This window comes from Parambassis ranga, chromosome 21 (assembly GCF_900634625.1).
Source record: "Parambassis ranga chromosome 21, fParRan2.1, whole genome shotgun sequence".
Lineage (NCBI taxonomy): Eukaryota > Metazoa > Chordata > Actinopteri > Ambassidae > Parambassis > Parambassis ranga.
The window spans coordinates 20,499,821-20,513,740 of record NC_041041.1 but is presented as its reverse complement, the minus strand read 5'-3'; the positions used below and the strand labels follow the sequence as shown (position 1 = coordinate 20,513,740).

The following is a 13,920-nucleotide window of genomic DNA, read 5'->3' as shown; positions in this document are numbered from 1 at the left end:
ATACAGCATGCATCAATATGTCTATGAACAAACAGCAGATACTGCTCTAACCGTCGGCTTCAATCGGCTTCAGCTCCACTGACTTGAAGGATGAAGAGGAAGATGTGGACGATATCCACGTAGAGAGTGAGCGCTCCATAGATGTACTCCTCTGGGCTGATGGCCAACTCACGATTTCCAATTAGCAGTTGGGTGTTGTAGACTAAAAACTGAGACAGGGAAAGAACCTTTTATAAAGGGTAGAAAAATGATGACTATGATACTGATGTTTATATTTGTGACTAAATCGATGATTTCTAACAGTGGTGTTTGAAAGTATTTGCATTAATATATCACTGTTTAATATTTCTGTCTTCCTATTTAATTAGGTTTTCTTTGTCTATTTTCACAACATATATAAAAACATCTGCTGATGTTTTGGGTCATATTTATGCAGAAAATATATAGAAAACTCTTCACAAGCACCACTGTGTGTATTTTGTCACTCCCGACATTTCACATAGCACAACCATGCAAGGTTTCCACCTTTATCTGCTGTCTTTACTGTATTATTACACTAATATTGGATAAATAGTCCCCAATACATAATACAGAAAAGGCTGCTTTGAATGCCATTAGTTTTTAAGATTAATCATAAACTGAAGTGTTGATGAATGACATTTTTCTGTCCAGAGAAAACATTGGGCATTACTGGTGAGTGGTCTGTATGTAGTCTACACAACACACACTGTCATTAGTGTCTATGAACCATTAATGGCTATGCTCTGTACATAGTGATACTAAAAAAAATATTCTATCCTATAAAAATCATATTAATTTACTGTAACCCTTCCAAAAATGTAATTGTGGACATGCTACATGTCAGACCGTGCTACTGTGTTCAGACCAAAACACCAATTAAAACTAAAACAGAACTGAACAATTGATTGACATAGACTACAATCCTATGACGATCCAATAAACATGTGAGGTGCTATAGGAATGCTACTTAGGCCTGTTACATGTATATTTAATCCTACAAGGACTGTTCAGCCACTTGTTATTCAGCCTTGCAATAGTGAGCTGGAAGACTCTCCTTAAACTCATGTGCCTGTGTGGACTTACCAGAGTGTAAATGATGGCTCCAATTGCAGCGTAGAGCATGTGCAGCCAAGGGACCTGTTGAGTGACATAAGAAAGGTCTCTGAATGTAAAATCACTCACACAGACATGTCCTCTGTGAGAGAGCTGCTGCAGAGAGAATAAAGGAAAAAAAGAAGAATATGTCCAGAGAGTGAGTTCTCACATATTTGAATGAGAGCACGACTGCCGTAACAATCCCAGTGATTGTGAGCAAAACGGCAGCAATGCAGAGAAGTCCCCCGCAGGAGGTGAAGTCCACCTGTGATGAGAAACGAGCTATTAACAGGATGAAAGTGAAAGTCAGTTTTTGCTTCGAGGCACATGAAAGAGCAGTGAGGATCATTTTGAAAAAGAGGCTCAGAATAAGGTTTAAAAAAATAAAACAACTGCATGTCATGTACCAGCTGAAGAAAAATTTAACTTATGTATCTGGAGTTGCATCAGACAGAAGATTCACATCTTACCCCAAAATGTTATAAATATTTAAAGGAACTCAGCGGCCCATTGTAATGCGAGACAAAGGAGTTCTTTTACATAGACAACAAAGACATCCTCAGACAAGCCACAGGCTGCTGAGCTGCCGCCTGTTTATGTCTCCATCTTACCTTGGTTTGGAAGCAGAAGACTGTGACAGCTATGCAAACTAATGCTGTTATTCCCATGGCGATAAACACTGCTTTTGTTTCATAATAGCTGCAAAAGATACATAGAATGATTAACAGAAAAAAAATCCCAATATAATATTATAAAAAAGTGCTGGTGTATGTTCCTTGAAAACAAACCTTGACATAGTTCCACACATGTAAGACAAGGCCACGGTCTGAAAGATACAAACATGGAGAAATGTGTCCCAACATTTTTCATATTTTTCACACATGCAGACTATCAGCAACAATAATACCATACTTACAAACACCCCTAGCAGGATAAGATTCCATGGGAAACGCCTCCTGGACATAAATAAGATGAATATTTGAAACAGAAGTGGCTATTAATACCTAAATAAAACCATATTCAGGCCAGTGTCTTCGCTCACCTTGGCTCTTTGCAGCAGACGAGAACACAGTAAACCACAAAATAAACCACACTATGGGGAGAAAGAACGGTGAGTAACACTCTGTACTACTTTTACATTCCTTTCTGCTCTTTTAAGTACAGCATGTGCTGTGTTCCTTCGGAACAACTCACAAAGATGCCCAGTAGATGCCAGGAAATTGTTTGACAAACTGCCTCACTGGATCCCTGTGAAAGTGAAGATAGAGTGCAACACTGTGGAGCTTACAGCATTACTGCATCAGGCAACAGTGTGAAAGAACGCCGGGACACTTACACGAATGTAAAGACGGCAACTACTGAAAAGGTGACGCTGAGCTGAGCTAGTAAAATTAAGTAAACCTGTTTGAAAACACAAAAGACATGTTGAGAAAAGGTTACAGTTTATCATAATGTAAGGGTAGATGTCATTTACCTTTCTGATGAAGGCATGCCGGATAGATGTGCTTTCCCACTGGGCGCTGAGGAAAACATCCATATCACCTGCAAAGATAGCAAAGAGGCCAAAATGTCTATCTATAATCTAAATATAATGCAGGGTGTGATGCATTAACAGACCCTGTCTGTTCATCAGGACCTTGGGTGGAGGCAGGCAGTCCTGCAGACAGAGTCGGTATTGTGGTGGGCATCCCGGATGGAGAGAAGCCAGGGCCTGCGTACATGCTGGGCTGCAGGGAGACGCCCCTGTGGTCCCAGTGGCCGTGGTACATGTCAGGAGGACTGGTGCTGTAAGATGGAGGTGGAGGAAGCGGGGGGCCATGCTGCAGCTGGTTGGGGTAGTTATCATACTTAGGATGGCGCACGGCCTCCTCATAAGACGGAGGACTGTCGGTTTTCGATGTCATTACTTTGGTGAACCACTCTTGGGAGAAGACAAGAAGTAACAGGACAGTAAGGGAAAAATAAGCATTTATATACAGTATGTTGTGTGCTTTTGATATTTTTATAATTACAGATTCTTTTTTATTTTATTTTATTTTATTGAGATAACTACAATACCATATTGCTCAAATAGCAAGCATTCAAATAGTATTACTCAAGCACAGTAGATATAAAACTCTGACTCCACATTACATGTAATCTACTTTTTAGATGAACAAAAACAAAGACAAAGAAAGAAGAGGTCCCACTTACCTTGTGGCTTTAGCCTGAGATGGGAGCGCTGTGTCCTTCAGTCCTCTCTCCTTGGAGGTTTGCACCACAGGAGGATGTCGTCTTTGTAACTGGATCTGTTCTCTGAAACTCACACTGCTGCTGACCAGAGACCAGAGACGGGTTGCTCGGATCTTTTATTCAATAAAAATAATAATAATAAAAAAGATGTTAAGTCTACTTGTACTTACACTATTTTTTAACAGTTGTTTGTTTTTTGTTTTTCAAAAAGTACACAAAAAGTCTGTAATTGTCCTTTACATGGACCCGCTGGCTGTTGTCCCACTGGAACTGTAGCCTACAAATGCCCCATCTGCAACGTTAGGCGGCGCTAAATTATTTAAAAGTTGGCCTAACTCCATTCTATTAAAGACAATCGTTATATTGAGATCATGAAGACACGAGATATATTTTTTGCTAAAGTTTTAAAATGCAACAAAATAGATATTTTAGTCTTGAATTATGTTTTTCTTTTCCCCAAAAAATAAATGTTGCAACTATATTTGTCATAGAACGCGTAAACAAAACGTCCCAACGTTACATAAAGTACTTTACTAATGTATTTACTCGGTTAATAGTCGGATAGTTAGGTAGCTATCCCGTTTATTTATTTCTTTATTCACTCCTGCTCCTATCTTGTCGTTTCCGGGTTCGTTGCGTCGCTAAATACGTCATCACGTTCCGTTCAGAGAGGCTATGGCGCTTCCTGACTGGATGATAACGCTGTTGGCCCCTGCATCCCTCTTCTGTGTCTTATATTTATTTGTTCGTTACAGACGTGCCGGGCCAGTGTTTTGGAGAAAGCTGCTGAGCAACATAATGGCCCGAACGGAGAAGCCGCTGTTCCGAATCGCGTGAGTACAGCATGGCTTCACGTGTTTTGTTGTCATCTCAGTGATTCTCTTTAGCGTAGCTTAGTAACTACTAGCCTTTTTTACAGGGGAGGGGCGTCCTAACAAGTTTAAGGCAAATATGTGCAATTTAAAATTGCGTTCTCAGTTGACACAAGTACCACATTTAAATGCTGTTATAAAGCCTCCCCTAAATCCTTATGGCTGGTGTTGTATTCGGCGTATACAGCAAACAGTGCTTTATATGTATTTGTAGACGTTGTTTACATCCACTTGTGTTTTTGCTAGTTTTATTAGCCTTAAATCATTCACGACGCTGCAATAAAAGAATTCATTTCATTGCCTCGTTTAAATCTGGACAGCTCATGTTGGAGATATCAATTACTGTTCTTCTATCAAAGTGACTCACAAGCCTTCTCTGCTCCTTCACAGATACACACTCTACACTAGAACCAGACTTGGCTACATGTACTACAAGAGACAGATGAGGAAAGCCCGGGAGCATTACCCTGCTGGACACTCCACATCTTGTCCTATGGAGTTCAATGGTAAGATTCAAGAAGTTTACTGTCAAATGCGCAGCAGAGGTTACACTGAGCAATGAAATTCTTACTTTGTGAATTGTTTGGTAAGCAACAATTCAACTCATTTCAGTTCAATTTTATTTATATACGGTAGTGCTTTACAGACACCCAGAGCCTGAACCCCCTAAGAGCAACAGTGTCAGGAAAACTTTTAACAGGAAGAAACCTTAAACAGGACCCAACTCATAAGGAGAACCTTCCTGCTGACAGTCAGCCCGGTAGAGGAGGAGAAAAGAGGGAGACAGGACAGAGAGGATGAAGGAGAAAGAGAGAGAGAGAGAGAGAGAACAAAGATGCACAGACATCATACATTACAGAGAACAATGACAGGTTGTTGATGTTGCCAAGCAAGACAAAACGGTGATTATATTTGTATATACTATAATATTGTAGTAGATATCTGTGTATATCATCAGTCAATAAATAGTAATAGTAATTCAATAGTAATTAAGACAAAGCAGAGACTGATGTTGTGAATAAGCATTGGAATATTCAGGGTCCGAACTACAGGTCAGCATGCAGGTCTGGAGGCAGAGACCTGCAAAAAAAGAGAGAGAGAGAGAGAGGCACAAAATGAACCAGACTAATGAGAATAGAGGCGAGGTCAGGGGGTGAGAGGGGGATTTGAGGGGACAGGGAACTGCTCAGTGGATCATGTTTGTGTCCCCCGACAGCGTAGGCCTATAGCAGCATAGCTGTGCTAGAAGTTAAGATTTTATCGGCCCAATGACACCTGTTCTACCTGTAGCTGAGGCCATGTCGACAAGTGACTGCATCTATACCTATCAGCCCTACACACTATGTTAAGGCTGACTGTACGCTTTACTAAACAGAAAGGTTTTAAGTCTGGTCTTAAAGATGGAGGCAGTGTCTGCCTCTCAGACCCAAATTGGTAACTGGTTCCATAGTAGTGATGCCTGATAGCTAAAGGCTCCTTCCATTCTACTTTTGTGAATTCTAGGAACTACAAGTGAACCTGCACCCAGAGATCTGAGTGCTATTAGGAACATACGGTACTATCAAGCTGCTGTGTGTGTGTATACATATATACGAGTTTTTACTGTTTATATCGTATTTATTGTTCTTTGATTGTTTTTTTAATGTATGCTGCTGGTACTACAACTTAATTTACCTACGGGGGTTAATAAAGTAATAATATTATTATTGTAATATTAATCCTTCATCGCACTTATTTGTGTGTTTACATTCGTTAAAATGAATCTGACTTGTCATGTCTTTGTTTTCCTACAGGTATTAAAATAATTCCCATCCCAGTACTCTCTGACAACTACAGCTACCTTGTCATTGACACAGCATCCAGCGTCGCTGTGGTTGTAGACCCCGCAGACCCACAAACAGTTCAGGTTAGCGCCTTTGTAATCACTTTCTGATAAGCAACACCATGGATTGTTTTAGGTTTACAGTTGTAGTAAAATAAATAAATGAATGGCAGTTGAAATTCATTTGTTGCAAACCTTGAACACAAACTGCTTTTTTTTTTTCAAACCCAAGAGGCACTCCTGACAGTTTGCTACTCTGAGAGGCCCTTTCTCCTCCTGAGGCAGATGTATTTGCAGTTTTTGTTGCCTTACTATAACATTTCTTGTCGCAGACAAGGAGAATTACTACAGCTGCACTGTGTCAACAATCTGAAGTGTTTTGCTGCTGTGTTGCTTTGTATTGATGTAATATCGTTGAGGGTTTAAACTGTGTTTGCTTTAATTTTTCAGGCAGTCCTCAAAGAGGAGGGAGTCATATTAGAAGCTATATTGTGTACACATAAACACTGGTGAGTTTTGTTTAATGCTGCCTTTTCTGTTCCAAAATAACGTTAAAGTAGTGATATTTTACGCTAAGTGGATAAAATGCTCAGTGAAAATGAATGAATTGCCACATGCAATCTTCCATCTTCTCTTTCATTTCCAGGGACCACAGTGGGGGAAACAAGGGGTTGAAGAGGCTTCACAGCTCTTGCCGAGTTTATGGAAATGCAGCTGATAACATTCCTGGGCTCACACAGTAAGTCCCTGCTTGCACAGTGATATAGCACGCTTCTTCTCTCAGAATCCCTCTTAGCGTGCTATGTCAAGTCCCGTTCCCTCTGTCAGCACTCGTGGCAGCTGACTTCACAGTGAATTATCACGGCATGATAAACTCCTGTGTTGTGTTATGTCTCGAGGGTGTTGTGGACTTTTAGAATGTGGGTCACCCTAACAAAACTGCATCCAACTAACTGGACAGACAAGGATAACGGAAAAAATTGTTGTTTAAATCAAGATTTCCCAAAACAAATCAAATTAGTTTGACGTAACAGCTGCAACAGTAGCATGACAGTAGCACTGTGCTGATGTCGGTGCTGTTTCTGTTTTTTCCCCAAGCCCTCTCTCGCACAAAGACTCTGTCACAGTGGGTCGAATGCACTTTAAGGCCCTCTTTACTCCTGGACACACAGTTGGTCACATGATCTACCTCCTGGATGGCCAGGCGGTCGGTGCCCCCTCCAGCCTTTTCTCCGGTGACCTGGTGTTCCTGTCAGGATGTGGTGAGCTGTACAGAGAAAAGGATCCACACACTTTGAATGAAGTTTCATTAGTCTAATGTCTAATATGGAATCACTCAAGCCCTTGATCATTCCTTAGCTGTTAACACATTCTGAAACATAATAGTTTATAGGTGTAGGTATTTTTTGGCTAAGTATATATTGTATAACTTTTTTTGCACTGTATTGCTTTATTTCTTTTTAACCTGGTTTTGAAACATGGGCAGTAAAGCTAAGAAAATGCTAAAAACATTTAAACTTAAAAAAAAAAAATTCAACTTTATATCATTTTCACAATAAGAAAAAATATATTTCATTTTCATTCATATGCAACACTTTTTAAACACTTTTTAAAAACTTTTTTTTGGTAACTTAAGTTAATTAAAGTGACCTTTTTTGCAATTTATATTTTATATTATAATACATTCACATGTAATGACTGCATGTTTAGCACTGTAGGGTTTTAATAAGAGACCATCCAAACTCATTTATATAGAAAAATCCTAGTGTAGATATCAATGCATTTGTTACCATGCTGATGTTGACCAGATGTTGTATGTACTATTAGTAAGGACAGACTTTTCATCTCTGGCACATTTAAGCCTTTAATTTGTTTCGCATAGCCTGTAAACAAGGGAGTCAGTGCTCCCCCTATGTTCTGGTGTTCAATCATTCTGTGGGTGATATGGTTTTTACTTGACATGACCGTGATTACCTTCAAAAATCTGCTACTCTATGTAAAAATACCTTATGTAATAATCTGAATCTTTATGTGAAGTTTTATATGTAATTCTGTGTAGGTATGAAAAAGAATCCTAGAAATTGTGAAGCTAATTTTAACTTGAATATGTTATCCTTTTCTTATTGTTTCAGGGAGGATGTTTGAAGGCAGCGCCACAACAATGCTGTCATCTCTGGACACAGTTGGCTCCTTAAGTGAAGACACTTTACTGTGGCCTGGTAGGAAGAGCCTTACAATTGGCAGATTCTGTGTCACACATGTTGTGCATTCATTTGTGTGTTGTGGTTTGAATGTACTTTTTTTTCACCTTTTTAAGGAGGGCTGTATCTACAATTGGAGACAACATTATTAGCCCCTCCATTTCAAAGTGGTGTTAATTGAGTAAATTAAAGCAACATTTCTTACCATAGTATTTCCCTTGAGAAAGCTTTAATTACTATAATTTATAAACCTAAAAACTACCAGGGTCAGTATTATCAGCCCCCTTAAGGACTGTGGTATTTGTTTACTTATAGTACAAATCGCTGTAGTGCAATGATACTATGCAGTCTACACTTTAACTGAGGGACCCTGTAAGCATTTGATTTGCAGTTACAAGTGACACTACACACACACTAAAGCAAGTACTTGCCAGGAGAAGTAATGCTGTGGGGATGCTTCAGTGTGTCTGGACCGGGGAATCTTCTAAAAACCAGGGTCCATGTAGGAGACCATCAAATCTGGAGGAGCTTGGGAGATCCCCCAAAGAGAAGTGGACTAGGATTCCTCAGGAGACCTGAATCTAACTTGTTAAAAACTACACTAAGAGACTCAAGGCTGTTATCAAACAAAAAGTACACAACACTTACTTATGTATCCAAGGGGTTTATGATGTTGACCTTGTTATTTAAGTTGTAGAAAATAATGTAGTTTGTGTGTACAAGTATGAGTATGTTTGGAAATGAGTTAACATTTCTTTGCATGTATTAAACAGAACAAGGAAAAGACTTAGTCTCAAACTGTATGAAGTGTAAGCTCAAGTGTAGGTATGGTATACAGGAGGGTGTAATGGTTTGATATATGTCCACCGGTTATCCCACAGGTCATGAGTATGCAGAGGACAACTTGCTGTTTGCTGCTGAAGTTGAGCCACGCAACGCAGCCAGGGAAAACAAATATCAGTGGGTCGTGCAGCAGCGAGGCCAGAAGCTGTGCACGGTAAGAATGATACATCAGCATTATTGTCATGCTTCTCAAGTGCTCCTCTAGAAAGGATTCACGTTGTCCGACACCTGGGTAGAAGGGCTTATCACCTGCGATACGTGCTGTCAGTGCCCTGAGTGCGTGCTCCCCAGGCTCACAGTCCGGTTTTATCTATGATACAGTCTGCAGTGAAGCAAAGGTTTGCTTTTCAGTGAAGTGCCTATCCAGAATTTAGATGAGTTTTTATCTGTTGTCAGTACTACATGGCACTATAGAGGCAGTTTCACTAGAATGCACCTCCCTGAATTTTGACAACCTCCATTCCCAACGCTTATTGAAAGATTGACTGTGTTGTTTTCTCTGCATGATGTGCATGTTTAGTACATGGAATGGGGCAAGTCTCATTTCTCAGAAATAGTGTTTTTGACAGATTTGAATTTTGGGGTTTTTCAAGGAGACAAAAAACATTCATCTAATGAATTATTGTGATGAAGGTGTTTATAGCTGAAGCATGTAAATTGCTGTTTTCTTTTATTTAAAGGGATAGTATTTGTTTTTTTAATGGTGTGTTTCATTGCTCACAACAGAAGTTAATTAAGGCACGGTCAGTTTTGGCAAGCAGATGGAGGACATCTGTGGAAGCAATGATCTACTGTGAAGAGGGTCAGCAACAAAACATATTTCATTGACCTAAAGATGGCACGTTTAAAAAAAAAAAAAAAAAAAACAAGTCAAGTTTACGCTATGTTTAAAATATGATCAGTCCCTCATCTTACCATCAAACAACAAACTGAAGCTGGTCTTCTCAAATCGACTATTTTATTATATTATATATTATATTATAGTTCACAGTACACAGGAGTCGCTGATCTACTGCTGTGACTTCAGTTGGATAATACACCAAATTCCCACACAAACAAAAAAAATGACTGTGCCAATCCCATGTCCTGTAAGGTAAAAATACTGTTCTGTCAGTGGAGTGTGCTGGCTGGATCCACCCGTGGATTTGTGGACTCTGTGTGTGGTGGCCAGTCAATGTGTGAAAATAATCCCATGCTTCTCTTTTACACTGTGAGCCTGATGAATCCTGTCATCGTCATTTTTTTAATATGGGAGGAAAAAACACTGTTCATTCAGTGAACTCAGCTGACCTCATAGGGTTTGACCCACTCATAAACACTGCCACTTTTTTGGCTGTGCTGTGCACATTTCAGTACTGATCACATCCACCATAGCCCACACTTGGCTTCTGTGTCTGGTAGCATACTGACTTCTCTAATGTGGGAAACCTCACACAACCCCACTTCAAAGAAACCAAACCATCCCTTTAATCTAATGCAGCAGGTCATACTGTTCGATGAGGGGGGGGGGGGGGAACAATTTCAGGTGTCTGGTTACAGAGAGCATCTTTTTATAGGCATGTTTTTTAAAGCCTGAATGGAGGCTTTAAAAGAACATGACATTCCACTTATTACTGCCTGATTTTATGAATATTACTGGAAAAGGACAGTCTGACTGCAGGAAGTCATTTTACCTTATAACAGTAGGAGAAGGCATGGGTGTTAATGTCTCCATTCAACTCAGATGTCACTATCAGCCATCAAAGTGTGACATTAAGCCAGGATCTTGAGTCGTACACCTGTGCTTTTCATTCACTTCTTATTATTTCATTTATCACCTGCATATTTGAATTTACTTCCTGGTGGGGATGAAGAGTTGCTGAACTCCTCAATAACTCTTCACTCCTTGTTTGAGTTTATGTGATCCAGGGTTTTATCATCCGGATTGGCAATCACTCTTGATTATCACCAACTAAATGCATAGGATAAAAAAGGGTATAAAGGATGATTTATCATTGATGAGGTGACGTTTTCAACAGTTGAATTAGGGGACAAAAATCCCACAAGTGCAAAGCTGCACTGATTTAAGTTGGCAGGAATCGCTTATTACCCATAATGCCATTCTGCAAAAGAGTGAATGGCGTGTGAATCATCATGGCAGCGTGCATAAATTCCTGCTTTTTGACGTGCACTTCATTTTCAGAGCCCTTCCACTATCGGAGAAGAGAAGCAGTACAACCCCTTCCTGCGCAGCCACTCCGCAGAGCTCCATCTGGCTCTGGGCGTCCAGCAGTACCACGATGAAGACTGGACACAGTTTAGGGCGCGGGTGCTGGAGGAGCTGCGGAAACGCAAAGACCTCTACAACAGGAGATAGTACAACGAATGTCACTGGTAGGTGGTACAAAAGAACCAATCTGCGTACAAAAATGAACAATCTCTGAGGTACTGTATAAAAAGCTGACCTGTCTCTATGTAAAGGGGCATTAGATCATGTTTGACCTCCGTTAACCTGTCGCAGCCATTAGGAAGGTCATACCTGTACTCATAGTCCCATCCTTTCTTCACATGCTGTAAATTGTGGGCAGAGCACTGCTCATTTACATACTGTAAATTGTCAGATACAGGTTTGCAGGAGTAGTATTTTGCTACTTTTTAGGTGGTACAGTCTTTGATTTTTGAAACGCATAATGATACACTACATTGAATATATCAGCATATTAGGTACTGGACTGTTTGCATCATAATGGCTGTTGATCCCCTGGTTTCACATCTGCAGTGTTCCCTTTTGGCATATTTGATTGTGAATATATTGTAGTTTTAACTGTAATGGTACCATTAATTTAATAACATTTAATAACAAGCCATCTGAGTATCAGTGGTGAAAGAGTTGTATCTTGTCTACAGTGTGGTAAGTTTTTTTTTTCCTCCCTGCTCCTGTGACCACACACTCATCCCCATGTTTCCTAAAGAAGAAGACGAGCAGAATCTATTATTTAGGTAAAGAAAATGTAGCTCAGCAGTGGTATTCCCTTCTTTCTTTTTTAATAGGAACATCCACATTGCTACTAGTATAAATAAGAAGTTAAATAAAATGGCTGAGGTTAACCAGGGAAAAGTGAGCTTTTTATATAAAACTCCTGCACTGTAGCTGTAAAGAAACAAACAGGGCTGCTTCTTTTTTTTCCAAGAATTTTACAGTTCTTCACAAGAAAACAAACAAAGGGCCAAGGGTGAAGCTTCTTTTGTGCCTCTCAGCACATTTACTGTGCTGATTGTTCTACAATTTAATCTATAATTTTCCAAGTATTATTTGAATGTGAACAGCCAAATATGTGAAGGCTTTGTGTGGTACTGTAATGTAATGAATGACTGAATTGCTGTTGGATGAAGTACTTTATACATTGTAATGAAAACAAGCAGTCTGCAATCAATTTTCAATAGACAGAATACATTTTGTCGAATCTTTGACCGTGACACTTATATTTAAAAACTTAACAAACAAAAAGTGTACATATTTTTTAATATATTAAAGGATTTATTATGCTGTGAGTAGGGTGGCACTGGTTGCATTTTGAATGTGCTTCCAGGCCAGCAGAATAACAGATTGTACTTCTTATTTGTCTTGATACATAAGTAAATCACATAACACGATAGGTATCATTGAATTGACCAATGTCAGCTGTTGTTATTCTCCACCCAAAACTTTACTTTGTTGGTTAATGTGCTACTTCTTACTACGCTGCCAAAGACTGATTGTAAGTCAGAAGTCACGTGACTTCCAGTGGACTTTGTTCATGTACATCTACCAACAGATTAGTCACTCAGCTAATTATCGAACCAAGCTTCCTGCATCGTATGCTCCTCATCTCATTTTGAGGTTGGATGTGAAGTTCTGTCAATAGTGTTTCATGCAGCATCAGTTGATCAAAGAACCAAAGCAAATTTTAAATTAAATCACTGATATATATACTAAGTAATGACAGTTTAGATTCAGCGTGGGAGTTTTAAAAGGTGAATGTCTGTGACACAGCTGTGCAGGTACAACATGGTCTTTTTGCACAAGTTCATTTTTCCTTTTGAAAATATATATATATTAAATAAATGTAATGCAACCACTGTTTAGGATGTGAACAGCCAGAACGAAGAAGAAACAAACCTTGAAACTTCTGTGGATGTATGAAAGCGCTTCAGAATGCTCTGTTGCTCCTGCAGAAGAGTTTGTAACCCAGCACCTCGTCCCCTGGTGATTGTTGACTAAAATGTTTTTCTGTCTGTTTGATGCTGATTCAAATCTTATTTGCATATGTTTGAGTTATGAATACCACCACATGGGAGACTGTTTTACTTCAGGTTATGTTTTAATGAGGAAATATGAAAGTAAACTCTTCCATTAGAGCTGTGCCTGTGTGTTATTTGTTGTCTTTATAAGTGTTCTAAACTGACAGCAGACTTGGTTTTTTTCCCACTGCTTTAACTTCCCACAACTCCAATAACCTACTTGCAATAGACGCAGAAATTACTCCTAGAATAAGGTGAAGTTTAAGTCGACAAAGCTCTGTAATAATTTACATCAAGCTGCAGATTTTCCTCATTTTTCAACGAGATCGTGACAGATAACACTGTTTTTCCTATCAACACTACAATGCCTGAGAGAAGTCTGACTCTGTGGTACACATGGGTTTAGGATCAGATCTCATCTAACACACAGAGTTTCTGGCAGCTTCATTCAGGTGAGCTGAGGGGCCGCTCTTTGGTAGCCTTCAGTTTCCCTTCTGGTGGCATGATTTTGGAATTTTGTCACCCATTGCCCATCCATGGAGGAACTGCTGCCAGTCTATTAGAGGAATGAAGC

The 13,920-nt window shown here is 39.5% G+C and overlaps 2 protein-coding genes across 3 annotated transcripts; one reads left to right on the top strand and one right to left on the bottom strand.

Moving 5' to 3' along the window:
• Positions 1-49: 49 nt before the first annotated feature.
• On the bottom strand, positions 50-3,396 carry LOC114426260 (protein lifeguard 3-like). 2 transcript variants are annotated; one of them, XM_028393544.1, is made up of 12 exons: positions 3,310-3,396; positions 2,753-3,037; positions 2,591-2,658; positions 2,453-2,517; positions 2,311-2,364; positions 2,159-2,209; positions 2,033-2,072; positions 1,905-1,942; positions 1,728-1,815; positions 1,286-1,381; positions 1,105-1,158; positions 60-209 (listed from the first exon to the last, which is right to left on the bottom strand). In XM_028393544.1, the coding sequence occupies exons 2-12, from the start codon at positions 3,018-3,020 to the stop codon at positions 60-62; spliced, it is 972 nt and encodes a 323-aa protein (XP_028249345.1). In that variant the 5' UTR covers positions 3,021-3,037; positions 3,310-3,396. The 2 variants fall into 2 exon arrangements, with proteins under 2 accessions (XP_028249346.1, XP_028249345.1); XM_028393545.1 differs by lacking the exon at positions 3,310-3,396 and having other exon boundaries at positions 50-209; positions 2,753-3,020.
• Positions 3,397-4,022: 626 nt separating this feature from the next.
• On the top strand, positions 4,023-13,151 carry pnkd (PNKD metallo-beta-lactamase domain containing). Its single transcript, XM_028393722.1, has 9 exons — positions 4,023-4,181; positions 4,611-4,726; positions 6,014-6,126; positions 6,493-6,551; positions 6,689-6,781; positions 7,141-7,304; positions 8,175-8,261; positions 9,125-9,240; positions 11,269-13,151. The coding sequence occupies exons 1-9, from the start codon at positions 4,024-4,026 to the stop codon at positions 11,440-11,442; spliced, it is 1,080 nt and encodes a 359-aa protein (XP_028249523.1). The 5' UTR covers position 4,023; the 3' UTR covers positions 11,443-13,151.
• The last annotated feature ends 769 nt before the right edge of the window (positions 13,152-13,920 follow it).

Bases quoted from the DNA above. Each gene is read 5' to 3' on its own strand.
- LOC114426260 (XM_028393544.1), bottom strand. From the start codon at position 3,020: ATGACATCGAAAACCGACAGTCCTCCGTCTTATGAGGAGGCCGTGCGC. The intron at 2,073-2,158 runs GTGAGCGAAGAC...ATTTATGTCCAG, and splicing joins GTCTGCTGCAAAGAGCCAAG to GAGGCGTTTCCCATGGAATC. The intron at 1,159-1,285 runs GTGAGAACTCAC...GTCACTCAACAG, and splicing joins TCGTGCTCTCATTCAAATAT to GTCCCTTGGCTGCACATGCT.
- pnkd (XM_028393722.1), top strand. From the start codon at position 4,024: ATGGCGCTTCCTGACTGGATGATAACGCTGTTGGCCCCTGCATCCCTC. The intron at 4,727-6,013 runs GTAAGATTCAAG...GTTTTCCTACAG, and splicing joins TTGTCCTATGGAGTTCAATG to GTATTAAAATAATTCCCATC. The intron at 8,262-9,124 runs GTAGGAAGAGCC...GTTATCCCACAG, and splicing joins AGACACTTTACTGTGGCCTG to GTCATGAGTATGCAGAGGAC.